General features: G+C 38.8%; 2 protein-coding genes across 9 annotated transcripts in view; one reads left to right on the forward strand and one right to left on the reverse strand.

Annotated features, from left to right (window-relative positions):
- The window catches only part of slc26a11.L (solute carrier family 26 (anion exchanger), member 11 L homeolog), a 31424-nt gene extending 19257 nt beyond the window's left edge, over positions 1-12167 (reverse strand). For 7 of the 8 annotated variants that reach the window (XR_005964172.1, XM_041577033.1, XM_018235095.2 and 4 more), the window contains exons 1-7: positions 12029-12167; positions 7271-7429; positions 6459-6715; positions 2529-2721; positions 2366-2451; positions 2145-2224; positions 1435-1577 (exon numbers count right to left, since the gene is read on the reverse strand). Coding sequence is in view for 7 of the 8 variants with exons in the window: in XM_041577033.1 (XP_041432967.1) it covers positions 1435-1577; positions 2145-2224; positions 2366-2451; positions 2529-2721; positions 6459-6680 (724 nt within the window). In the remaining variant the exon portion in view is untranslated. Of the gene's footprint in view, positions 1-1434; positions 1578-2144; positions 2225-2365; positions 2452-2528; positions 2722-6458; positions 6716-7270; positions 7430-10028; positions 10091-12028 lie in introns of those variants that run through there. The other variant, XM_018235092.2, reaches the window with a different exon arrangement.
- sgsh.L (N-sulfoglucosamine sulfohydrolase L homeolog) lies at positions 12034-26133 on the forward strand (the record flags this gene model as incomplete). The annotated part of the gene is made up of 8 exons (XM_018235098.2): positions 12034-12229; positions 13674-13834; positions 15852-15957; positions 18104-18254; positions 19281-19437; positions 19741-19822; positions 24398-24601; positions 25494-26133. Coding segments are annotated over 8 exons (1614 nt in total), but the record flags the coding sequence as incomplete, so codon positions are not given.
- Between the last annotated feature and the right edge of the window lie 164 nt (positions 26134-26297).

The following is a 26297-nucleotide window of genomic DNA, read 5'->3' on the forward strand; positions in this document are numbered from 1 at the left end:
ATTTTAATTCGATGGTCGAATTTCAAAGTATTTTTTACGTCGAAATTCGGCCCTTGATAAATCTGCCCCTTGGTGTTCATAATTAGGATGTTTTATGTTGGTACATTATGAAATATCGGATATATGATGAGGTAAAATGAGAACTTTGATGACGATTTTTAGAAATTTCATAAACTACTAAATATAGGAAAGCTTAGCGGCTTAGTAGTTTGGAGAAGAAAGACATATTTACCCATTTTGGATTTGGGAGAATATGTACATTTTAAAAAATATATTTCTTTATAGGGTCCACTTACTTATTAGCCACTTTTTAGTACACATAAAACAGGCAGGTTTTTTTTTTAGTAGTAGAAGTACATGCCATGAAATATGCATGCACAATGAACATTTTGGGGTCTCTACATGCCAGATAGTTTGGTATATAATCCCTATATCATTAAAAAATAGCAATTTTTAATGTTTTATATATTTAAAGTTCTAAATCTTATTCTAGAAGTAGAAATACTCAAAACTCAGATTTAGAAAGCACAGTTTGTCCTCAAAAATTATGTAGAGTTTTTCTATATGAACTAAAATCCAGGAAATGCCCCTAAAACGATAGAGCACAAAATGTTAAAAAAAAGTTTGGAACTGAATAAAATGTGAAATTCTGCTGATGTATATATATATATATATTAAAATAATAGTTACAAAAAAATGATTACAAATAACAACAAATAAATAATAGTTACTGCCTTACTCAAAAATACACTAACGGACTAGGAGGATAAAAAGTGTTCACTTTTTTGTAGGCTACATCTATGTTTTGATCCCACATGGATTGTCATTGCATCCTGATGATGATCCATGTTGGTTTGGAACACGTAGATGTAATTAGCATGTGAAAAATTTTAATCCACCTAGTCTTATAATTGGAATCATTTAGAATTGTTGAATTTGATTGAATTTTGTCTCTTTTCAACCCAAATTCTATGCAACTAAGTGAATACATAGTACTATTATAGGTACATATGCTCAAAAAATGGTTCCAAACCGATTTTATAAAGTGATTTTTATCACAAACAGCCTTAAATATGTTCTCATAATTTTTACCACTAGATGTCACCATTTGCATGTTTAAAAAAATATTTAAAATCCATACCATTAACGTGTTTAAATCTCAGGCAAATCATACAAATTAATTGCGGAAAGCTTAATACAAAAACTTAAATACATAAAAGTGTCAAACTATAAATATAGACATCCACAATAATATATGTCAGTTTCAGTTAACTAAAGTAAAAAAAAAAACAACAACATATACACACATAAGGGGTCTGTAATCACCTTACCTACATTTAAAAATGTAAAAACCCAATAGAATTGTTTGTCCATCAACATGGAGCTTAATTACTGTCAAGTACAAGATATATTATTTTCTATCACCATTAGTACCTGTTGTCATAATCCAAACAATGAGGTAGCAGATTCGGTGACAAATCGACATGCTCCGGTATGGCCTAGAAGTATGGTCCTTCATCCATTTTAGTGCGAGGAGAATGGCAATGCAGAGAATTCCCAGGATTGCATCTCCGGGTCTGCAAGAGAAGCACTAGCTCACTTAAAAGGAGAACTAAACCCCCCCATTGTGATAAGTACCCACTGGCCCCCCTCCCTGCCTCCCCCCTGCACAGTCTTGCCCCTGAATTCTGTCCCCTCTAGAAATAGCGACCACACATGCAGAGTGAGCACAGCAGAGCTCACAGGCGCCATCTTCTTCTCTTCGGTGATCTTTGGGAAGTGAGCGGCGTATTGGTGCATGCGCAGTTGGAGCATTATTCCGGTTTGCGAATGCGCATGCGCCGAAGGAGACAGAAATTGCCGAAGGGGAGGAAGAAGACACGAAGATTACCGAAGAGAAGAAGATGTAGTCCGTGAGCTCTGCTGCGCTCACTCTGCATGTGCTTTCGCTATTTCTAGAGGGGACAGAATTCAGGGGTAAGACTATGCAGGGGGGAGGCAGGGAGGGGGGCCAGCGGAAGGGGGCCAGTGGGGACTTATCACAACGGGGGGTTTAGTTCTCCTTTGATGATTTGAATCCCCACTAACCATTGCCATTCCTACACAATTTTCCCCCAATTATGTTTGACAGTTTATTTTCTCACCTTGTGCTTGGAAGCTCACGGAATGTCTGATAAACTTGTAAAATGAACTGACGAGGGATATTTTGCAAACCGAGCAGGTTCTGTTGACCAGAATGGAATTGTAACAACAATGGATCAAAACAAGGATGTTTAGAATAAGAAAATATGGTATGCTACATATATGCATACATATGATGGCTGTCAAATGTAAATATATAAATAATATGATTCCATTATTTTACCTTAACCTGGCTAAAAGCAATTGTGACAGCTGCTGCTGAAGTAAAAGCCTTGATGACTGGATATGAAATGAAATCCAAAAGGAAACCTGCAAACAAAAGACCAAGAGCTGATTCTGATGTTGGCAAATATGTATAAAGCAAATAAGATCTTTCCAGGACTTACCAAAATTTAAGAGACCCATAGCCAGTTGGATGCAGCCTGAGAGGAACGCCAGTAGAATGGCCAATGAAAGATCTCCCAATGTATACACAAATACAAGTAGGGACATGATAGCAGTTGGACCAAGTGTCACATCTTTAGACGTCCCAAGGAAGCAATAAATGAAGCACCCAACAAATGAGGAATAGAGTCCAAACTGCAAGGAAACAAAAGCCTTTAAAGCCACACATCCATCAAGATCAACCTTTTTCTCACTTGATAAAAAGCCAGTCAACCCCTTCTTGAAGCTAATGTAACAGCCACTATGACTGATTCAGGGAGAGAATTCTCCAAAGCTTCACAGCTCTCACTGTAAAGAAATACCTTTTCAAATACTAAGTGAAACCTCCTTTCTTCTAAATGGAATGGGTGCCCTTATGTCTGCTTGAAGGACCTACTGGTAAATAAAGCTTTAGAGAGTTTATTAAATACTTTCCTCTTCTTTCCTATTAACCTCTAAATGTCTGAATTTAGCCACATGGGGTGGTCCTTAATGCACATTTCATTTTTAAAGGGGACCTGTCATCCTAAGAAATTATTTAAATCCTATTTTATCATGTTAGTTAAGTAAAATAAACTTTACTTACACTATGTAAATTAGGCATAGAGGTGGGGCAGGCAATAATTGATTGACAGCTAAGATGTTTAAATGTGTTTATAATAGAAATGTATGTTTTAGTAAAAAAAAGTTTCATGTTCAGTTCAGTTTCATGTTCAGGGCTTTTAATATATACATTTTTATGTCGGGATGGCAGTCCCCTTTATGGGAATAAACTGAGAACAGTAATGATTTAATATCACTTTATCATATTAGAACCACTTCTGTGCTATGTGTTTAGCAGAAAACATAATGCCCCAATCTATGCCATTAAAGGAGAACCAAACCCTTAATTATAAAAACCCCCCTACCTGCTCCCCCTCAGCCAAGTGGTTACCTTTGGTTAATGCCCCTAACTCTTAACTTAACTCTCTTTGCAGATTCAGCGCAGCGGAGCTCACGGGCGTCATCTTCTTCTCTATGGTCTTCTTCAGGAAGTGCCATATCGGCGCATGCGCAGTTGCAGCAGTCTTTGGGTTTTTGACAGCTGCGCATGTGCCGAATTCAACAGAAATTGCTGAAGTGCCGGAAGAAGACCCGAAGAGCCGCAAGATGGCGCCCGTGAGCTCCACTGAGCTGAATCTGCAAAGAGAGGTAAGTAAAGAGTTAGGGGCATTTACCGAAGGTAACAGCTAGGCTGGGGGGGGGGAGCAGGGAGGGGGGGTCTATGTAGGTTAGGGTTTTTATGATTAAGGGTTTGGTTCTCATTTAAGGAACTAAAATGAGCCTTTCCGAAATTCAGTGCCCCAGTATAATTTAAAAGGGGTTATTTAGCTTTAAATTAACTTTTAGTATGTAGAGAGATACTCTGTGAACATTTGCATTTGGTTTTCATTTTTTATTATTTGTGGGGTTTGAGTTTTATTCAGCAGCTCTCCACTTTGCAATTTCAGCTATCTGGTAGCTAGGGTCCAAATTACCCTAGCAACCATGCACCAACTTGAATACAAGACTGGAATATTGATAGTAGAGGACCTGAATAGACAGATGAGTAATAAAAAGCAGCAATAACTATACATTTGTAGCCTTACAGAGCATTTGTTTTTATATGGGGTCAGTGATCCCCATTTGAAAGCTGGAAAGCATCAGAAGAAGAAGGAAGATAATTAAAAAAGACTATAAAAAATAAAACATGAAAGCCAATTGAAAAATTGCTTGGAATTAGCCATTCTATATAACATACTTAAGTTATGTTAAAAGTGAACCACCCCTTTAAATGAGATACAGTATGGGACTATTATCCATAAAGCTCCAAATTACAGGCCACCCCCCATAGACTAAATTTTGAATTCAGATTTTGAAAAATAATTTCTTTTTTTTCTCTGTAGAAGTAGTTTGTACTTCATCCTAATTACAATACAGTTAATCCATATTGGAGGCAAAATGATCCTTTTGATTTAATTCATGGTTAAATGAGTTTTATAAGACTTAAGGTATGGACATCCAAATTATGTAAATACTCCTTATCCAGAAAACCCAAAGTCCCAAGCATTATGGATAAAAGGTCCCATATATAACATTATGGTTACTATTACCTAGCAAATATGCAACTACTTGCACATTTGCTATACTACATCCAGTAAAGCAATATTTCTGGTTGGCTCCTTAACTACGCTCATCTGTTGCAGAAGTGCCCAGTTCAAAGGCACATGGAACTCTGAGGGACGCAGAGGAGCCATAGCGAGACTTTGGGACGCATATAGAAATACTTTTATGCCATTTTACCAAGAAATTGAATGTGAGTGTATTTTTATTATTCATTAAACTGTGTTCAAGAGAATCTGCACATGTTGTTCTTATCTCTCTACACAATTTGCAGAGATTGAAGCTGTGAATACGGAATGAAGTAATTTTAACCCCTGCCTGTTCCAACTCACGTCTGGTGAGTGTTTTGTACTACCGGAGAACAGGAACCCCAGTAGTGCCCTCTCTGAATCTGTCAGTTGTCTGGAAATCAGATACATTCGGGTTCTCTCCAGAGTTACGTTACTTTTTTCTCCGTTTTCACATTTGAGAGTCACTAATTAGTAAAGGGTATATGGAATGAATGATTATTCCACAAGGTGATTGATCAACACGGGGATTTGTGTCATTTCTAGGACACGTTTCACGGGACTTATTGTATTCACTAAGTGGCACATAAAAAGTGTTAATGAATACGGCACAATGTGTGTATAAAATCACTAAGGGTGTAAGTAAATGAAGTGTTGGAAATACTGAGGAGTGCAGGGACAGAAAGGAATTGACTGCCTGGCCTCCATGCCTGAGGCGCGGAGGCAGAAGTTACATCACATTTACATTTATAACAGGTCTGGATGTTTTAATAAATAAATTAATTTGGGTTTCATGTTTAATTTGTAAAAGACTTTAATTATACAGCTTTATATGTGTGGCTGACAGGTCTCTTACCTTTAAGAGATTAAAGATTTCGTTTTTTTTAAATCATATAATATCATGTTATATATGTTTTGTTAAACAGAAATAATATTATGTTATAAATGTTTTGTTAAACACTAATGTTATTCTGACTCTCTGTTGGTGCAGTCTCAGTTTTTAATCACTTTTACCGTTAGAGATTAAAGATTGAGTTTACACATGAAATAGAGTAAGATAATGTTGCTCTAATTAATATTTTTGTAGGTTGTACCAAGACTCTTGCTTTGCTGCTGCCATAATGGTTCATTCTCCATAAGTGTCATACATTATATTCCAGATGGCATACATACAGTGGGTCGTTGTATCATTTCTATGATGGGGAAGATTCTACCACAGTTATACCAAGGCAGGCCCGGACTGGCAATCTGTGGGTTCTGGCAAATGCCAGAGGGGCTGCTATAAGGTGCCATAGAAAGTCACTATTTAGTGGGCTGGTGGGGTCTGTTTGGGCCTCTTTGTGGGCTGATTGGGCCTCTATGTACCTGAAATGCCAGGGCCTTTTTTAATTCTCAGTCCGGGCCTGTACCAAGGCATAGGACATGCTTCTGTATTATAGTATACAGTATTCTGATTCTGATTTTTACATGTATATGTTGGGGATTTTAGAAAACAATGTGTCCTGTGCATATTCCATGCTGAATAATGTGTCTCTTTTTGAAGAGACAAAGATTAAGGAAAAGGCAGGATACCACTTATAAATAACAGCACAGACTCAGAGAATGGTGTGACCTACAATGTTTGCCTATATGGCAATAGATATTTATGGTGAAATATCTGTAATACAAAGCCCCAAGAGATTTTCTTTTCCCAGAGACTGATACAGGCAGACCACTACAATAATATAAAAGCCTGCCACTTACTTGCACAGGCAGTCCAGCAACTTCTGCATATGCCAGAGCCTGGGGCACCACTGTCAGTCCCACCGTGAGGCCAGCAATGAGGTCCAGCTGCAGCCATTGCAGTGAATACCGTGGAAGCCACTGAAGAAATGGCAGCCTCTTCTTTAAGCTTTCACAAGAGCAGCAACGCGTAAAGGTCATATGCAGCCTCCTGCCGCATGACTCGTCCTCCAAGCACTCCATGGCTTATCCCTCAGTCCAGTAAGCTTTCATGAGAGCTGTGACAATAAAAAAAGATTTAACTTCACATGTATACATGTCTGACACAATATTAGGTGATATATAAAAGAGGTTATATCTTTCATGGATGAGTTTTAGAATGGATTAAGGACATTGAAAGTGAAATTAAAGTCTCAGAATACTCCCAGAATACTCTTGCTCTTTGTGGTTGCAAGTAAATATCTTCCACTGCTCAATACACAAACATTGCTTAGCTTGTGCAATCTAGAAAACATTTGGCTTCTTCAGCAAACCTAAGGCCAAAGTCATATGTTTGTTTTGTTGTTACAAGTAAATCTATTCTACTGCTCAATAGAGAAGCAGTGTTTAGCTTGTGCAATCTTAAAAAAAATCTGGATTTTTTAGCAAATCTAAGGCCAGAGTTAGTGCTGAATAAATGCTAATGCATGTGGGTATGACCAACCGTCAGCACACAGCAAAGTGGCAGCCAAACACTGGGAGAAATACTCAGGTCAACTGGAAGAAGAAGTCAGCACAGTGTAAGGAAACCTAATGGGATTGGCAATGCGTGGATGGGCCAAACTCTGACTTACCATTTATAAACCCTGTCACTTGGAAGTACCAGACACGCGGTTTGCACTGCTTTTATAAGGCCATTTATATGCTCGTCCTGCACTGCTGTTATAAGGCCATTTATTTACTTCTCCCCCGCCTTCTGCAGTCACATTGTTCCTGTGCCTCTGGTGTACACCCTGTGGATGAAATAAGGAAACATCAGCAAAAATGAATCAGGAAAGTTGTGACTCAACATGTGATCAGCTTAAAAATGACATTTAAGCAATGGACAGATATGTAAAGCAATTTTAAAGGAAAATCAGAAGATCCTTATAACCCTAATTTTAAAAAAGGGATTTCCCCTGTTACAACTTTTACATCAAGGGTCTTATTGAAAGTAATTCTAGGAACACTCTTGTAGTGTGTAATGACAGAAAATGCAATTCCAAGCTTTAGGGAATTTGTGGGGTTTATATCTGCATTATATTATACATTTAGGGTAAGGCCACACTGGGCGTTATGGGGAGATTTGGTCGCCTGGCGACTAATCGCCTCGTCTTTGTGGCGACCAATCCCAAACGCCTTCCCTCACCCTGCGCCGGCTGAAATAAAAAAACGCCGGTGCTAATCACACGCATCGGTTAGTTTTCCGAAGTTGCACTTCGGGCGACTTTGGAATATAAATCGCTACGTGTGATTAGCGCCAGCAGCTTTTCATTTTAGCCGGCGCAGAGTGAGAGAAGGCGTTTGGGGAGATTTGTCACCGTAAAGACGAGGCAATTAGTCGGCAGGTGACCAAATCTCCCCAAAACGCAGTGTGGCCTTACCCTTATAATATATGGAGTGGATATCTAAGTAACAAGAGGAGTATGTTAAACAACTGTACAAACAAGTTGTGCAATTATATGGTAAATAGATAACTTGCACTGGCGAGGGTTGCATGCAATTGTTTATGGGTAAACAATAGGGATAGTAAAACATCATAGTTGAGGTAGTAAAACATCAAAGAAAGGAACAGCTCTGTTCTTATCTTGTAAAGCTGGCCATAGACACAAAGATCCGATCTTATGAATCCTCGATTCGTACGATTTTCGGACCGTGTGTGGAGAGTCCCGACATTTTTCATCCCACGGAGATCGGTCGTTTGGTCGATCGGCCAGGTTAAAAGATTTCTGCCGGCTGCCGATAATTTCTCTGCATATATTGCCGATCGGACGATTTTCAGTGGGAGACTTTGTCGGACATAACTTTCATATGATTGCTATCAGGGGCAGAATATCGGCTGATATGTTCTTTTACGACTTTATTTGATCTGAATGGTTAGTGGCAGGTCGGGAGATGGGGAAGTCCGATCGTTCGAGGATTTGAACGATCAGATCTTTGCATCTATTGCCAGCTTTAGGACTGGTTCCCATAAACTGTAGATAAAAGGATCATTTTCAGTACTAGTCAGAGGGGGTATGTGTCTTAAGACTTTACTAAAATACAGACCTTTCTATCCTTACCAGATGAAGACGCAGTAATCAGCATTCCCTTTAACAGTTGGGTCATGGTTTGTTAACAAAGTTCTTAAGTAATTAATAGATCAGATTTTAATATCAAGAAGTTACTTTTAAATGTAACTAATGTATCAGTTTAGAACAGAGGGGCAAATTCACTAAAGGACGAAGCGCCTAACGATAGCGTTAATTCGCTAGCGTAGCGCATTTTTCGTTAATTCGCCGATTCACTGGCGTAAATTCGCTAGTGTTACTTTGCACCCTTACACCTGTCAAATTTGCGCAACGGACGTAACTAAGCAAATTCACTGACGCGCGCATTTTTCTGAACGCTACCTTTTACACCAGACTTCCTTCGCCACCTCAGACCAGGCGAAGTGCAATAGAGTAGAAAGGGATTGCTTCAAAAAAAGTTAAAAAATTTTCTAAGTCCCAAAAAACACTGGCGTTTTTTCTTTTTTTATGGATGATAGGCTGAAAAAGAGCGAAAATTTTTTTGGGGCTACCCTCCTTCCCCCCTATATTTCCTAACTCATGGCACCTTAACTATACAGTGGGCACATGTGTAGGGCAAAATAAAAATGTTATTTGCTGTTTTGAAGGTTTCCCAGGCTTGTGTAGTGATGCTACATATACCTCCATTGTAACTTCAATTTGGCGCCGTATGCAAATTAAGCATCACTAGCGTAACTTCGCTTTGCTTGGAGAATTAACGCTAGTGCAACTTTGCAACCTTACGCTTCCCCTGAGCGCAACTTCGGATTTAAGTGAATTTGCGTAGCGCTGGCGAAAATACTCCTGGCGAAGTGCGGCGAAGCGGACGCTGGCGCAACTACAAATCTTAGTGAATTTGCCCCAGAGTTGGTGACAATATATCAGACGGTGGAAAACACACAAATGACATAAGGAGCCAAACTCCTATCTAGCTGAAAATGGATGAAAAAATTAAAGCAAGCTCCAATACAACAGCTATTAAAATTAGCTGAGCAGCTCACAAAGGCACCCATGTTCTCTTTGCAGTTAACAAGACATGCTTGGTTAGTTACAAGACTGTGTGCTTTGGTAAGCAGTCATACAGAGCAATTGGATAACCAGTCAGGTGACTACACGTACACAGCAGAAAAATGTGAGTCAGTGATCTAAGCAGGGAAATATTTATGGTATATTAATAAACCTTGTTCTTTACCAGGCGTATATACATTTTTTAAAATCCTGCCAATAGGCTAGGCTGCACTTTTTAATTAATGCTTTATGCTTATTTATTATTTTAACTACTGTTGTGGTAGAATTAAATGACCTTTTGCCTTAATGGACAATCGATCCGGAAACCTTGATGTATCGTGTGGTGATGTTGCGCAATCCCCTGGAAATAACGTCACAGCAGTCGTTCTTAGCTGGGGTCCAGTATTCTGCCTCCTTCTACAATGGCCAGTGGTTTATTATACACCAAGACAAAAGGTGGTCTTACAATATATCCAATCAATGAGCATGTTATGCTATGAATCAATTGGTGGAACCAGCACACAGACACATGTCCATAGAAGAGGGGAGGGAAAGGTAGACTGCCCTAGGCAAACAAAAGACACCAGGACAAAAGGCACTTCCCCCGGTAATATACATATACACAGACACAGTGATCTTAGCATGGCTTGTACTGATCTTGTAAAAGTACACCTTTGTTCAGTGGTCCGTATTCCTCAATCCCAACCAGCGCCACACCCGACATGCTGCAGTCATGCCTGATGAACACAAATCGGATGGGAATCGGAAAAATCGGGCGACTGTGCAAAGGTCGGTCGTAAAGACGCTTATCCCGCATCGGTGGTGGCCATATGGCAAAATATAAGAAATTTCCATGTCACTACTTTTGAAGTCACCATGGCACTTTTTACACCTTTTGCACTTTTGGATATGGTGCAATAGCCTCCAGGTTATGTGCATGGATCCGAGGGCACAATTTATTGTAAGCTATTGGGCTGGAACTAGGGTTGCCACCTGGCCGGTATTTTACTGGCCTGGCTGTTAAAAATTATGGTTGATCTCAATGTAATTAATAGGGAAAAAAGATAAATATATAGGAAGGCCGGTATTTTTTTCCAGAAAAGGTGGCACCCTAGCTGGAACTGAAAGGACAAAGGCTCCCCCATAGCCCTGTTGTGAAGGTCCCTTGCCTCCTGTGGGCCTTTTGGCCAGCATGGTCAGGGATAAAGGGGCTCCCCCTATCTTCGGAAAAGGGGAGTCCAAAGATGCTGGATAATTTTTTGTGCCTTTTGGCCATGTGACCCAGAGTTTGGACTCTGCCATGCATCCTTCTGCCTTTGTGTTTCCACTGGGTAAGCACTGCTTGGGCTTCAATAAAAAAACAGGATACAAGACATTGGCTGTAGGTGCCCTTTTATTGTCACTTATGCAGCTTTCAATACAAACACACATGAATATGACCAGTTGTATAAATGTGTCACACACAGGGGCACTGCACCAATGAGGCAAGTTGAGAAAATTGCCTCAGGCGGCAGTGTCCCACTAGTTACCAGGGGTTACAAAAAGCTGCTCCGGGTAATTTTAAGAGTTGGATTTCCAGTTTTTAAACCGGAAACGTGGCTCTTCTAGTGCAGAGAGCACAATTGCACTCTCTGCACTAGCAATGTACCCCCACCAGACCCCCTCCAGCAATAAAAAGCTGAGCAAGGGGGGAGGCAGCAGGAAATCCGTCTCATGACAGCAGAGAGCTCAGGATCACCCCTGGTCACAGGCAGTGCATGAGTCTTGTAAATACCCTTCAGTGGCAATCCTTCATATATAATGAATGCCCCATCATTGCAAGCAAAACTGCAAATGCTCCAGATACTGCTGGTCCATAGACCCCAGCACTGACATGCCCAAGGTTCCAGCATAAGGAAAAGTTGCAGCAGGAAATGGCAAATGTAACTGACTCTTTGGTTGCTTTCACAAACACAAACTATACACATCTGTCAGGTAGATCAGCCCAAAGTCAGAACAAGCTATGTATCTATCCCATTTGTAAAAGCACCAATGAAAGAAAAGATTCTTTTCATGTGAGCCAGTTAAAACACAGGCAACTTTTTTTAACTCCCCGCAGCTCTTGGTGGAGAATCGAATAGTTATAGTTCTACAAGATCTGAATGGTTCCTATGCCTGTTCCAGACCAGTAAGTCACGAAAGATATGGAAGGGAGGTTAAGGGTTAGTTGGTAAAGACGGTAGAAATGAGCTGTTACTGTGAGAGACAATGCGCAAACAAAAAACAATTGGGCAATAACAGAGTAAAAACACTGACCTGTCGCCGGCACCGGAGCTCAGAGACTTCACTGTACCGGGGGCGTGTCCAATACGAGTCATGTGGCAGGAAGACAGGGATATGGGCTGGGGAGGAAGAAGAGGAACATCTTGATATCAATGGATTCCTCTGTGTGGTACTGGATATTAAGCTCCCTCCTCCTCTCTGAGACTTGGGGGCGCAATGTGCTGCTTATCATCGGTAAGGGACCCATTTACCGGCTCATTGCATTGTAGCCTGCCCTTATGCCTGTGGGACTGTGTAACTACTTTTCAGTGCTGCGCATGTGCTCTTTGAGGGGTGACAATGTCGTTGAGCACCCACTTCCAGCATCTTCTCATCAGAGAGTATGGGATCCTGCTGCAGTAGTTTCCGCTTTGCCTGTGAGCTAAGTCTTTCTTCTAAGCATTCTGGGAGTTGTAGTGCAGCTGCATTTATACAACTACACACCATGCACATTCATTTTCAGATGTTGCCAAATAATCTCCAGCAGGGGATGCAGGGATATCTAGTTAAGCAACAGCTGGTTGCAGTGGTTGTATACATGTGACTCTACAGTGTCATCTCACTACAGCTACACTATTGCTACACTACATCTGAATGATATGTGCAACTGAGCGCTCTTGGTATGTGTGGGTTTATATCAGCACTACCAGATTTGTGTTTTTATCTAAAACATTTTTTCCCCCCTCTGAAGCAAATTGGAGAGGCTTCAAATGTTTTTTTTTGCCTTCCTTTCTGGACCCCACAGCAAATTCAAGTGCCCCCAACATATCCAGAGGTTGTCCTTTTTTACCAATATATATGTGAAATTGCTAATTAATTAGGGTCTCATGGGGGCTCCCTGTACTTTCTGGACCCCCGCAGGTTCTGCTTCTTCTGTAGTTACGCCCCTGTATATATAGTGAATAAAGTACCCCCTCTTGTAAAATATAGGGATTTTATAAGTTACCGAGGAGTTTCATGACCATATAAAAACACGAGGTCCTGGAACTCCGAGGTAACTTCTAATATCCTCATATTTTGCAACTGGGGGTACTTTATTTATTATAACACAAGTTTCAGTGAGTCATGTGACAGAAATGACATCAGAACTCAATGTTTATAACTGATGACATCAGAACGCGCCGTATATAAGGATATACTTTACAAGATATTCATGGCTTTTGTGTATTATATAGATATAATAGACAAGAGCCATGAATATCTTGTAAATTATATCCTCATAAACGGTGAGTTCTGATGTCATTTCTGTCACATGACTCACTGAAACTAGTGTATTATAATACATAAAGTACCCCCAGTTGCAAAATATGAGGATATTAGAAGTTACCTCGGAGTTTCATGACCTGTATAAAAATAATCGGCCTTTGGCCTCGTGTTTTTATATGGTCATGAAACTCCTCGGTAACTTATAATATCCTTATATTTTTACAAGAGGGGGTACTTTATTCACTATATAAAAGGTTGAACTTGATGAATGTGTGTGTGTTTTCACACAATGACAGCGAAACTATACCTGTGTATGAGCTGTATGTGCTTGAGTGGTGCTGTGCATAGTTCAGGCTTCTGCTTATGATGAGGCTACGATAAGCATAAGCCTTATTTTGGACCCATGCAAACTAACTCATATGCTCTATTACAGGAGATGATGCAGGATTTGAGAGTGACGTTTATAACAATACAGCTATTCGTACACCTAACCTTCAGGATCTTGCCAAGAGGAGTCTCATCTTCAAAAACGCATTTACCTCTGTCAGTAGCTGCTCTCCAAGCAGGGCTGCTATCCTGACTGGCTTGCCTCAGGTAAGGGCCTTGATAAGCAATGAGTGGTAGGGTTCTACTGACAGACTGAGCTACTGCCAGAAGCTGCTGGTTCACCTTTAAGTTGATTTCTTTATGGCTAATTCTAAGCAACTTTTCAATTGGCCTTCATTATTTCTGTTTTTTTATAGTTTTAAATTTATTTGCCTTTTTCTTCTGATGCTTTCCAGTTTTTAAATGGGGTCACTGACCCCATCTTAAAATAAATGTTCTGTAAGACTACAAATGTATTGCTATTACTACCTTTTCTTTTCGAACTCATCTTTCTATTCAGGCCTTCTCTTATTCATATTCCAGTCTTTTATTCAAAATAATGCATGGTTGGTAGGGTAATTTGGTCCTAGCAACCAGATCGCTGAAACTGCAGACTGGAGAGCTGCTGAATAAAGAGTAAGTAACTCAAGAAACACAAATGAAAAATGAAAAACAAATTGTAACAGAATATCACACTCTAAATAATATTAAATGTTAATTTAAAGGTGAACAACCCCTTTAAGGCAAAGATGAAGCACTGGCACCAGTTATGGGCGAGTCTGACCCATTGCCAAAAATTTGCGTGACTGCAAAAATTTGATGTCTATGGGTGACATTTTCTATGGCGTCTTTTTTGAAACTTGGCAAAAGAATTCACTCTTCACTTACTGGCACCATAAAAGTCTTCTGTCAGTGCTGTTGGTACATATAGTTTTGTAACTTGTTTTTGTAACTTATCTCTGTTTAATATCGGTATGTTTGAAGCAGGAGTTAGTTAAGGGTGTATGGTGTATATGTGGTTGCCACCCGAATACAAACATAAATTATGCCTGGTATCAGTGTTATTAATCTGGAAGAAATGTAACTGATGTAGTAAGTATTGTTGTTTTTTTTAAAAGGAGCCATCTCTTGGGCTTATGGACTAATACACTGCTATGGTGCCCTTAAATAATCAAGGAAAAAATGTCAATAGTGGAATATAGGCCATAACTACAGCAACCAGCCAATGAGTCTTCCTAAGGGGCCTGCAGTCAAGTGTAAAGTCTAGATGGGCACATTAAAAAAAAAAAAATCTATATATATATATATAAATGTGTGTGTATATATATATATATATATATATATATATATATATATATATATATATATATATATATATATATATATATATATATATATATATATATATAATATTCAACTTCTTCATATAGCTTTACCCGGTCACAGAGGTGCAACAGGTTACTTCACAAGCAGAGAGATACATGTAGCTATGAAATGCTGCAGCTTCTTGCCTGGTCACTAAGGAGTTAATATGTCCAGACTATAATTTCACAGTTTCTGGTCTCCTGTTTGTGTTTCCTCTTTGCTTCTAAAAATATAGCAATCGTGTGGCAGAGCTATGTCTTTCATCAAGGAAAAGCTAAAACTTACAGCTATGCTACAGTTCTCTCAGTTCTAGACAACATTATGTGGACTTGACATAGTTTGCTGTCAATTTCACCTATATAAAAGATTGATATAGGTCATATAGTTGTGTGGGAAAGTGATTTGTTTGATCACTGATAATTAGCCAAAGGGTGCATATGTTCCTCTTTTCACAGGAAGTGGTTAGAATATCAGATTACTGGATTGTTATATGCTGTAAGCATTATTTGCATTTTCATTTTATTAGTGGGTATGATAATTGCCATTGGCAGAAATATTCCAGTATTTATTTAGGGCTGCCTTCAGTAATCATAGGTACCCATAAATTGGCAGGGCCGATCCTGTCCCCTTTGTAACCTGCAAATCGCACTTTAATGTCTTACAGGCCTTGTCTGCAGCACCCCGCAATAGTAACCAGCTATAGCTATGCAAGAGAACGAACCACATTTATATCAAAGTCATGGGCTATTGCAGATAGATTTCACTCAAAAAGTTGCTAAAAAAACGGGTGCAATTTTGTTCTGTGAAAGTAGCCACACTTGAAATTGTCAGCCTTCTAAAAACCCCTTCTTTAATATTTTATACCATTATATCTCTACAGCACCAGAATGGAATGTATGGCCTGCATCAGGATATGCATCACTTTAATTCGTTTGATGATGTAAGGAGCTTACCTCTTATACTCAGGCAGGCCGGAATTCGTACAGGTACAGAAATGTAAGCCGAAAAAACATGCTTGCACGTTTTAGCATCAAAATCCTCTCCATGTGCCTGCAGCTAGGCCTTACGCAGGAACATAGGGGCTGGATCTCAGCCTGCATTTATTCTCAGACCAAGAATCGGCCATGTGTGCGCAAATAGCCGCAGGCTTCCTACAGTAATACAGCGCTGACTGCATTTGTCAGTGCAGTATTAATAAAGAAGGGGACATATGTAGCCTGCTTTCTACCCACACGTCATTCAGACAACCAAGGTACAGATTTGCAGGAGGTGCAACTCTCGTCAGGGACCTGTCCTTACCTCCTGCCCAAAAGGCAGACTAGCTGCACCTCCTGACGCAGTGCTCATCCCTGAGCAATGGATTTTTCATCCAGGTCACAGGGGGGCACAAGTGCTTCAGGAAAAAGCACCTTTGCCCCCTGGGTAAAATTTGACCCCTCTTCTGTGTTTAGTAGGTTTTCAAGTTCATTAATCAAGCAGCGTTTGTCAAATTTAGCCATCCAAGCAGAGGGCCAAATGATGCCTATATGAATATGCAGCATATCTTTCACACAGTGGTTTTGGAACAGGTATTGGGCTAATGATTTTTTTAAGTTGGCAGCCAATGACTGCTAGTGTATGGGCAGCCTCAGACAACATCAATTTAGTCTTCGCTTTTTTCCTTTTTTTTAATATGCCTTTTTGGCATATATAATATATGATCTGTTTCACTCAGTAACCCTTGGTGCCAAACATTAGTTTGCATGACAGACTGGGCGATGAATAGTCTACACAGTTATTCTGATTTCTTGCATGAAGGACCCTATCAGCCAGATTTATGTTTGAGAGTAGAGCATTGAGAAGGCATAATTACAGGAATAAATCCACAGATAGAATGACCAATTGCAATGTTTATTAAGTTATTCCTGGCTACAAGGTGGCTACAAGGTACTAAACACATGAGACTTTTTCTCCAAAAAATAGGCTACCTGCAGAGAATTGTTTTCCTTTGATATTGGAATCAGGGCTGCTAACCCAATCATCCTTGCAATTTTACATACAGTGCTTTCAGCTAACACCAGTGGGAAGAGATCAGTGGTGGGTAGTGGTCATCAATCAGTATTAAAGTAAGGTGCTTTGAAAAACAACACCCTACCTAGGACTAGTGGCAAATGTATTAAAAAGGCAAATATAATACATAAACAGTTGGTTTTCTGAAGTTTATTATTCATATGATTTGTTAAGAAACGTGGCTGCCCAAAAAAGTGTAAGTCACAGTTCATTGACAAAATGAAGAAATAAATAGCAATGTAAAAAAGAAGACAAGACTGTCTTGGAATGTAGGGGTGTGGAGTAACACAGATTATTATTCTGATATTTCCTTTTAGGATTATGTGGTTGGTCTGCGGAGACAAAAGATTTCTTTATATAGCGTAATCAGCTGATATTGCTTCTTATCTGTCAAAAAAACCCACAAGTGTATAAGCGTTGTTTTTATAAGGAACTAGGTTATCTCTAGGGCGGGGCACTTTGTGAAAAGCACACTGATTTCTACAAGGAGTTTATGTACTCCAGCATGAAATAGTGTTAGCGTTTTCCTCATTAATCTTATAAACTCCTCGCTTACTTCATTCTGTAAAAGGTTTTAAGACACTTTGCTAACTTCCCACTCTGCCTGTTTGCCGGCAGTATGGGCCCCACACAGAATGGTCTCACTAGCTTGTAGTTTTTCCATCACTTCTATTCCCCTTCAGTCGTCCTTTCTTACTGGATGCACGATACTGTGTCTGCCACTCTGTATACACCCAAGATGGCTGTGCATTCCAACGATTGTTTGCGTTCCATCCACGACTTAAACTTGCCTCAACATTTTTTGACAGTGCAGCTCAATGTTATGCTATGGGTTTATTCACATAAATAACTTCATCAGGCAATGAACAATCAATCAACTGGTACTTTTTTATGAATTATCAGCGAATTATTAAGTATATGAATTGAATATAATTAGGATGTTGTATGCTCTGTTTGATTAACTGTTTTTAAACTGTTTTTATGGTCAAATGGAATGGTTGAGGAGAGGGAACAGTTAGTGATGTCACAGAATATTCAGAACAAATGAAGCAGCCTATTGTCTGTCATCTGCGTCTCCTGCAGGAATCATTGGCAAGAAGCATGTAGGACCCGAGTCAGTTTATCCGTTTGACTTCTCCTACACAGAGGAAAACAGCTCCGTGCTACAAGTTGGTCGTAACATTACACGTATCAAGTTGCTGGTCCAAGAGTTTTTGCAGAGCCAAGATCAAAGGTTTGAGCCAAGTTCTAAATCGCAAAAATCACGAGTTCCAACCGTTTCTATTAGTGATGGAATAAAAAAGTATTGTTTAGCTAAATCAAATGAAATCCCTTAAAGGGATAGTTCACCCACTTTTTCAGTTCAGTTTTTTTCAGATTGTTCACCAGGAATAAAGACTTTTTTCAATTGCTTTCCATTTTTTTTTTTTTTTTTTTTTTTATACTGTTTTTTTCAAAAACTAAGTTCAAGGTTTAATGTTCCTGTCTCTGGTGTTTGAGTCTGGCAGCTCAGTAATTCTCAGGTGTAGACTAAAAACTGTTACAATTTGGCAACATTTAGTTGATACATTTCTCAGCAGCATCTCTGGAGTATTAGCAACTATTTTATCAATTCTAACAGCTGCCTTAAATGAAACCCAGGGATTCTGCTCAGCAGGTACAATGCTAAGACTATGTCTGAATATTCCTTATGACCCAATTGTATGTGCACACACGGAGAGTAGCTTTTGGGTGAATACTATGATAACAGGGGGCAGTTGTTGCACAAATATAAGCCGTTACTTGCATCTAAAGCTGCGCCTTGCAGGTATTGGGCTCAGCACAACTGGTTCTGTCTCTTCTCAATACACACTGCACTTGTGCTCATAAATGAGCCCTTAATTGAACTTCTTGGATATCTGACTTTTATTTATTCTGCTTCACAAACCAAGACCTTTAAATGCTAACAAAATCTTATATTTAAGGCAAGTTGTTGGTGTGTCTATTTAGCCATTTCCAGAAAGAGTAGGTTTTCTCATATAATACATATTAATTCCTTTTGCCATAGTTTTTCTTTTTATCCCACCAAGAGGTTATTCCATTATAGGCTGTGTAGGCGGATCTGAGCATTTATAACTTGTTTTTTTTTTTTTTTAATTCAGCTCTGTTAGTCAATTTGTAATTTAGTACACAGATCTAAAACCACATTTATCTGGGTAGAAGTTAATAATAAAAGATGGGTATATAAATGTGTCCTTTATTCTTGCTCTCTCATATCCAGGCCCTTTCTCTTATATGTGGCTTTTCATGATCCACACCGCTGCGGACATTCACAGCCTCAGTATGGAGCTTTCTGTGAGAAGTTTGGAAATGGAGACCCTGGTATGGGGATTATACCAGACTGGACACCCCAGTACTACACTCCGGAGCAAGTTCAGGTTAGAATTATGAAGGACTAAAACCTTGTTCTGATTAAAGTGTGTAATCTGCAGGAAAGTCTTGCATGTGTCCCCAAGGGACAGTAATCCAACCCTTAACTAATTTCCCTGCTACCCATAGCATATCCTTATAACATTTTAGGGTAATGTAATATGATCTAAATTTTGCCTTCATCTAGTAAGCCATAGCGACTAATCTGATATGTGTTTTCAAGCAACTGACCAGTAAATGCCTCCTTTTTATTGGTTACAAGTAGCAATGTTAGACCATTTATTATTTAATCCCATATATGTTACTTCCAGGTACCTTATTTCATACAAGATACCCCCAGTGCCAGAAAAGATCTAGCAGCACAGTACACAACTATTGGCCGCATGGACCAAGGTGAGGAGCAAGACTTTTTCAATGTATTATTGTTTGGCTATGTGCATCTAAATGCTGTAACCTTGCCTTGCCACAGCCAGGGATATATTGGCCACAGTTGATCTTTTTGGTAACTTACAGGGTGTTTGTTTTTAAGTGACACAAGTAATAGGCAGTCTCGTATATTAAATGTTTATTTGGTGCACAAAACAATCACATACCTCCCAACTGTCCAGTTTTTCACTGACAGTCCTGATTTTGACAGCCCTGGTTTGAAATGTCCCAAGTTTCTCTTTTATCTCCTGCAATGCCTGAAAAAGATACAATGTTTCTGAAATGTAAGAGGCTTTTGGCAGAGATCCCAGAATACGCTGCACCTGCATTTAGATAAATTTGTAACTATTTCAGATAAACAAAGATACAATTGTATCTATTTTCAATAAGCAGGTCTCTTGGGGAAAAAATGTAACTTGCAGCTTAAAGGGCAATTCACCTTTATTAGCAAAAATGCAATGACACATAAAACCTTAACCTAAAACCCCCAGAAATGTGATATTTAGGGGTTGTGTCCATAAAATGTGCGTGGTCAAACCTTTTTATGTTTAACCATACCAAAAGATTTGGATCCTACGAAATGTCATACACAAACAGGTCCACAAACATACCAGACCAGCCACTGGACTGGCTTAAAATCCCTGTCCAAGACTTGAATACTTAGTATCACAAAGGTTATTCTAGGTACTAGTAACAAATCTATTATTATTATTATTAACATGTATTTATATAGCGCCAACATATTGCGTAGCACTGTAAATGTGATTATACAACTAAATCACATGAATTATATACATAGAACATATGGAGTTACATACATCACAATTAATACCGGTACAAAAGGTGAGGAAGGCCCTATGCAGAAAAAGCTTACACTCTAAAGGGAAAGGAGTAATACAAAAGGTGTGGGAGTGGGCAAGATCGAATTAAGTGGATGAGAAATGTGTTACTGTATGTGGTGTTGCGTTTGCAAGGTAGAAAGTGATGTATTGAGGTCAAAATGTAATTGTACTATGCTTTTCCTGTTCTTTGCTAATAGGGATAGTGACAATGTGTTGATACCTTTTGTGTTCACTTTTAAACTAGGCAGCCTCAACCCCCCCCCCCATCCCTTTCTTCACTTCTTTCTCTTATCTATTTTTTCTTTTCCTCATTCTTAAACACCTTTTTCAGGTTGAGGATCCCACGGTTGAAAAGTTGACATTGTATATGCAAACTGTCTGGAAACCTTTTGGAAATAAATAAATACCTTTAAAAACCATACCAAAAGGACAGAGGCACCCGAGTGCTCCATGGTTCCTGAGCTTCTCTCTACTGATGTTCATTGGGTGCTTTATCAGAGCCCTCCTCAGGTGCCTTACTCCTGGGTACTTGCTATAATTAGCTAAAAGAGAATTGGCTAAAAGATTACAAAGAGAAGTGGTAAATGGAACATGGACCAGTGTTGTTAGTGAAATACTACAGGGGTCTGTACTTGGTCCTTTGTTTTTCAACTTATTTATTAATGACCTTGAGGTGGGCATTGAAAGTACTGTTAATATTTTTTCTGATGATATTAAATTGTGCAGAACAATAAGTTCCATGCAGGATGCTGACACTTTGCAGTGTGATTCGACTAAATTAGAAAATTCTGTTGATAAATGCAAGGTTATGCACTTTGGTAGAAACAATATACATGTGAGTTATGCAGTGTGTTAGGGGTTTCCTTAACTGAGAAGAATCTAGGACTTTTTGTAGATACCAAGTTGTAGAACACGTTGTTTAATTCCAGTGTCATTCTGTGGCTACTAAAGCAAAGAAAGTGCTGTCTTGCATAAAAAAAAAGGCATTGACTCATGGGTTAAAAACATAATTTTGCCTCTTTATAGGTCCCTGGTAAAGCCTCGTCTGGAGTGTGCAGTGATGTGTGATGTAAATCAGCTGGAGAGAGTGCAAATATGTGCAAACTAAACTGTTTAGAGGGATGGAAGGGGTTGTTTTCTGTGGAAAAAAAGATGTTTGCAAGGGGATATGATTATACTTTATAAGTGCATTAGAGGACATTATAGACAAATAGCAGGGGACCTTTTTTCTCATAGAGAGGATCATCGCACAACAGGTAACCCCTTCACACTAGAGGAAAATAACTTTCATTTTGAAGCAATGTAGGTGGTTCTTCGAAGTGAGGATAGTGAGATGGTGGAATGACCTGCTGGATGATGTTATCATGGCTGATTCTGTTAATGCCTTTGAGAGACTTGGATGTTTTCTTGGACAAGAATAAAATCCAAGGCTATTGCGATACTAAAATCTACAATTTGTATAGATATTTTTATTGTGACAGTGTGTTTAGAAAACGCATCTGTCTGGCATGAAAATGTACAGAAAACATGCATTTAAGCTGTATGATATGGGCTGAAGGGGATGCCTTGTTCAGACAGGGTTTATATTTCCTACCAGTCAGGTCTTTAGGTGGCAGCTGAGAGCAGAGTTGCTGCTGCAGGTAAAGGGGTGGGCTTCCACACCTATGGGTTTTTCCTCTGGAGGAGGAAAGTCTCTCCTGTGTGTATGGAGGAGAAACACTGTACGTGTGTGAAAGGAAGCTTGCGAGAGGACCAAGGGGCCAGTGGAGTGAGTGTCTGACAAAGAGAGACCGAGTGCCTGAGCGAAAGCCTGAGAGAGAGGGTATCAACCATGTGGTGGTCCAGAGTCTTGGAGAGGCTCTTGGGTAGTCAGGAAGACTAATATCTCATGTGAGAGACTGTTATATTTTTGTTGCCATATAAAGACAAACACTCTGTTTTTTTGTTTTTGAGCAATTAAAGGCAAAGTCTTTTCTGTTTTTGTTGTTTGAACAGTTAAAGGCAAAGTCTTATTTTTCTGTTTTTTTTGGTGTCCCTGTTTCTTCTCTGCATTAGAAACTGGCTTGTCTACCATTTACAAAGCTAATCTTCCCACAGTATGTATCGTTTATGTGGGTGTATGGAGGGGTTGGTGTGAGTGTATGGATGGACTTTGGTCTTTTGTCAACCTGATTTAATTATGTTACACCTGTTACTATGTTACACCAGTCATATACTGATAGAGCAATGAAGCACCACCCACAAGTCACCACTTCATTTCACGTTTTATATAAATATTTTGGCCAAACACATTAATAAACTCTGTTTTATCTCAATTTTAGTCTGTAGTTAAAAGGAAACTATCATTAGATCAAAAACTACACACAATAATTTGTGAAAGAGAGTAGCATTAAATTATGATTTACTTTCATTTCAAAAAATTTAGGGCTACCTTTCTTCTTGCAGTTCCCTGGTAACTATGGATCTGTTTTTATATTTTGGAAACATCTCAGATAGACAGGTCTTCGTAAACATTACACATTATTTTCAGGTTGCGTTGATAGTTTTTCTTAAATGACCAGTTTACAGCATATACAATAATTTAGACTTATTAGCTATGTTTTCTCATGAGAAAACAGACCAGTGTATAAATGTTCCTGACTTTAAAAAATTACTAAAAGAATGTAGTTGTACACAAGGATAGTCACAGGATATTCACATGGCCTGTGGCACACTGGCACTACAAGGCTCACACATATAAACTAATCCATATTTATATTTGATTTATTAAAAATGACGTGAGAACCAAAATAAAAATCCAGCAAAATCTTACTAGTTCACAATGGCTTAAGAGGAAAAAAACATTCCATACATGACTATATTAAACAAAACTCTTTGTTTACAATTCTTACTTGCTTTACCTTATGTATACCCCTACACTGTTTTCTGTGTTCAGTTGTCGTTTTATTAATTTTTAAAATGCGAACAAAAAGTAATATCTTTTTCTAATTGGTACATTTAAAAATGTGTCATTACCACATATTCCTGATATCGGCAACAAAAAATATTATAATAATGTCAAAGCTTTCTAGAAGTGGTGAAAAAATATCCAATTGTATTTGGGTAAATTTTAAGGGCAAAGACCAGCAAAAAGCAGAAATGGAACACTGTAATTCAGCTTTGGACCGTGAACATAGGGAACATATGCCCTACTTACATATACATATGTACATTTAATTTAGTTGGGCATATCTTCCCCACTCAAGCCACATTATTTGTACTGCATATACCCCCTGACATATCGTCAGTAACATTAATATCTGCAAACAGTACATGTTAAAGCTGTGGAGGTCATGTAGAAGTTAATGGAGATTTGTCATTTTGCAATTGTAAAATCTTTCTTTACTTGAAGCTTTTAGAGTTTTTCGGACTTTTTTATTTGTATTGAACAAAAAATTTGGGGATTTCAAGGCATTTGTTTATTATTTGGATTAGTTCCGCATTATTATTTATATATACGATTTTTGTATTTAGATCTTTAAATAATTACTTGACATTCGTGAACATTGACATTTGGTGAAGAGGAGTTTTGTTGTGGTTTCAAAAACCTCTAAAACCACACAAATTTGAATTTTGATAAATGGGCCTCATCACTTCAGAAATGTTCTCCATTACAGATGTCCGACCTTGAACACCTGCTTATTAGTCTCTTTCTCCACAGGGATTGGTTTGATCCTCTCAGAACTGCGCAATGCAGGGCACGGAAACGACACCTTAGTGATCTTCAGCTCAGATAATGGTATTCCTTTTCCCAATGGACGCACCAACTTGTACTGGTCAGGAAGAGCTGAGCCCCTGCTGGTGTCATCACCTTATCACCCAAAGCGCTGGGGACAAATAAGTCAGTCCTTTGCTAGCCTGCTAGGTAAGGCTGGGTGTGCTTCATACAGATATCATTTTTTAGAGAAAAAAAACCTCACATTTTTTGAGATTTATTCTGAGTTTTCTGACGATAACACGAAAAAAATCGAGAGATTTGGGTTTGCACTCAATTTTATTGAGTTTTTTGTCTGAATCCGATTAATTCTCGCTATTTTATTAAGAAAATAAGGCAAAATCGGGGATGGGAGTTTGGTCGAGCTGTTTTTATTTAAAATTATGAGATAAATTCGGATTTTAGTAAATAACCCCCACAGAGTTTGAAATTTAAATTTTATTTGTTATATTTTTTTTTTTTTTTGCCAAGTGTATGATGATTGGGCCATGTTTGGATCTCCCCAACAAGCGATTTATATTCTAATCTCTGGTGTACTAATTTGTGAATATGCAGTAATTCCCTTAACCCTTAGTATCCAAGCCTGCTGAACATTTCCCCCCATATGTAATAAAGGCACTGTTTGCCCAGGAGCAGTAAACTATAGCAACCAATACCGTGTTTACTTTTAAACAGGTCACCAGTAAATGCTACCTGCTGATTGGTTGCTATTGGTTACTGCCCCATGGCAAACTTAGTGCCTTTTGTAACATAACCATATTCATGTTTTTATTGAATTAATTTAGCTATGTTTTTTTATCATGGCCAGTTCTTAATATGAACATAAAGGCGAATTCTTGAACCTATTTATATAAATGCAGATGTCACTCGACTGATTGGCTATATATCACACTGTTATTTCTGCTGGCAAAGAAAGAAAGGAAAACTATTAAGTTCTTCAGTCAACTTTTGCTTAGGGTTGAATCTTTAATGTAAATGGCATGAAATGTGTATTGTAGATATCCAATAGCAGAATTAATGTTTGTACTATTTTCTTACTCAGATGTAACACCAACTATCATGGACTGGTTTTCAATCCCATATCCTAGCTACAAAATTTTTGGTAAGAGTGTTCAGCTTACTGGAAAGTCCCTTCTTCCAGCGCTGCAGTCTGAACAGGCTTGGACCACTGTATTTGGAAGCCAGTCTCACCATGAGATCACTATGTACTACCCAATGAGGTCTGTGCAGTACATGCATTACCTGCTGATTCACAACCTCAATTTTAAGATGCCATTTCCCATTGACCAGGATTTCTATGTGTCGCCAACCTTTCAAGATATTCTGAACAGGACAGTCTCTGGGCAGCCTACTGGGTGGTTCAAAAGCCTTCACAACTATTACTACAGGGACCGCTGGGAACTGTACGATCGGTCGGCAGACATTGCTGAGATTAAGAATGCAGCTGGAGACCCTGCCTTCCAGGATATATTAAAGTCTATGCAGAGCATACTACTGAAGTGGCAACAGGATACTTTTGACCCCTGGATTTGTGCCCCAGATGGGGTTTTGGAGGAGAAGCTTGAACCTCAGTGCCGCCCACTTTATAATGAGCTGTAGAACTCCCATTTTATTGTTATGAAATTTTAAAGGGATGGTTCACCTTTATGTTAACTTCTAGTATGTTATAAAATGATGAATTCTAAGCAACTTTTCAGTTGGCCTTCATTTTTTCTTTTAATAGTTTTTGAATTATTTGCCTTTGTCTGACTCTTTCCAGCTTTCAAATGGGGATCACTGACTCCATCTGAAAAACAAATGCTTTGTAAGTCTACAAATCGATTTATGTTGCTACTTTGTATTACTC

This window comes from Xenopus laevis, chromosome 9_10L (assembly GCF_017654675.1).
Source record: "Xenopus laevis strain J_2021 chromosome 9_10L, Xenopus_laevis_v10.1, whole genome shotgun sequence".
In the NCBI taxonomy this organism is placed as follows: Eukaryota; Metazoa; Chordata; class Amphibia; order Anura; family Pipidae; genus Xenopus; species Xenopus laevis.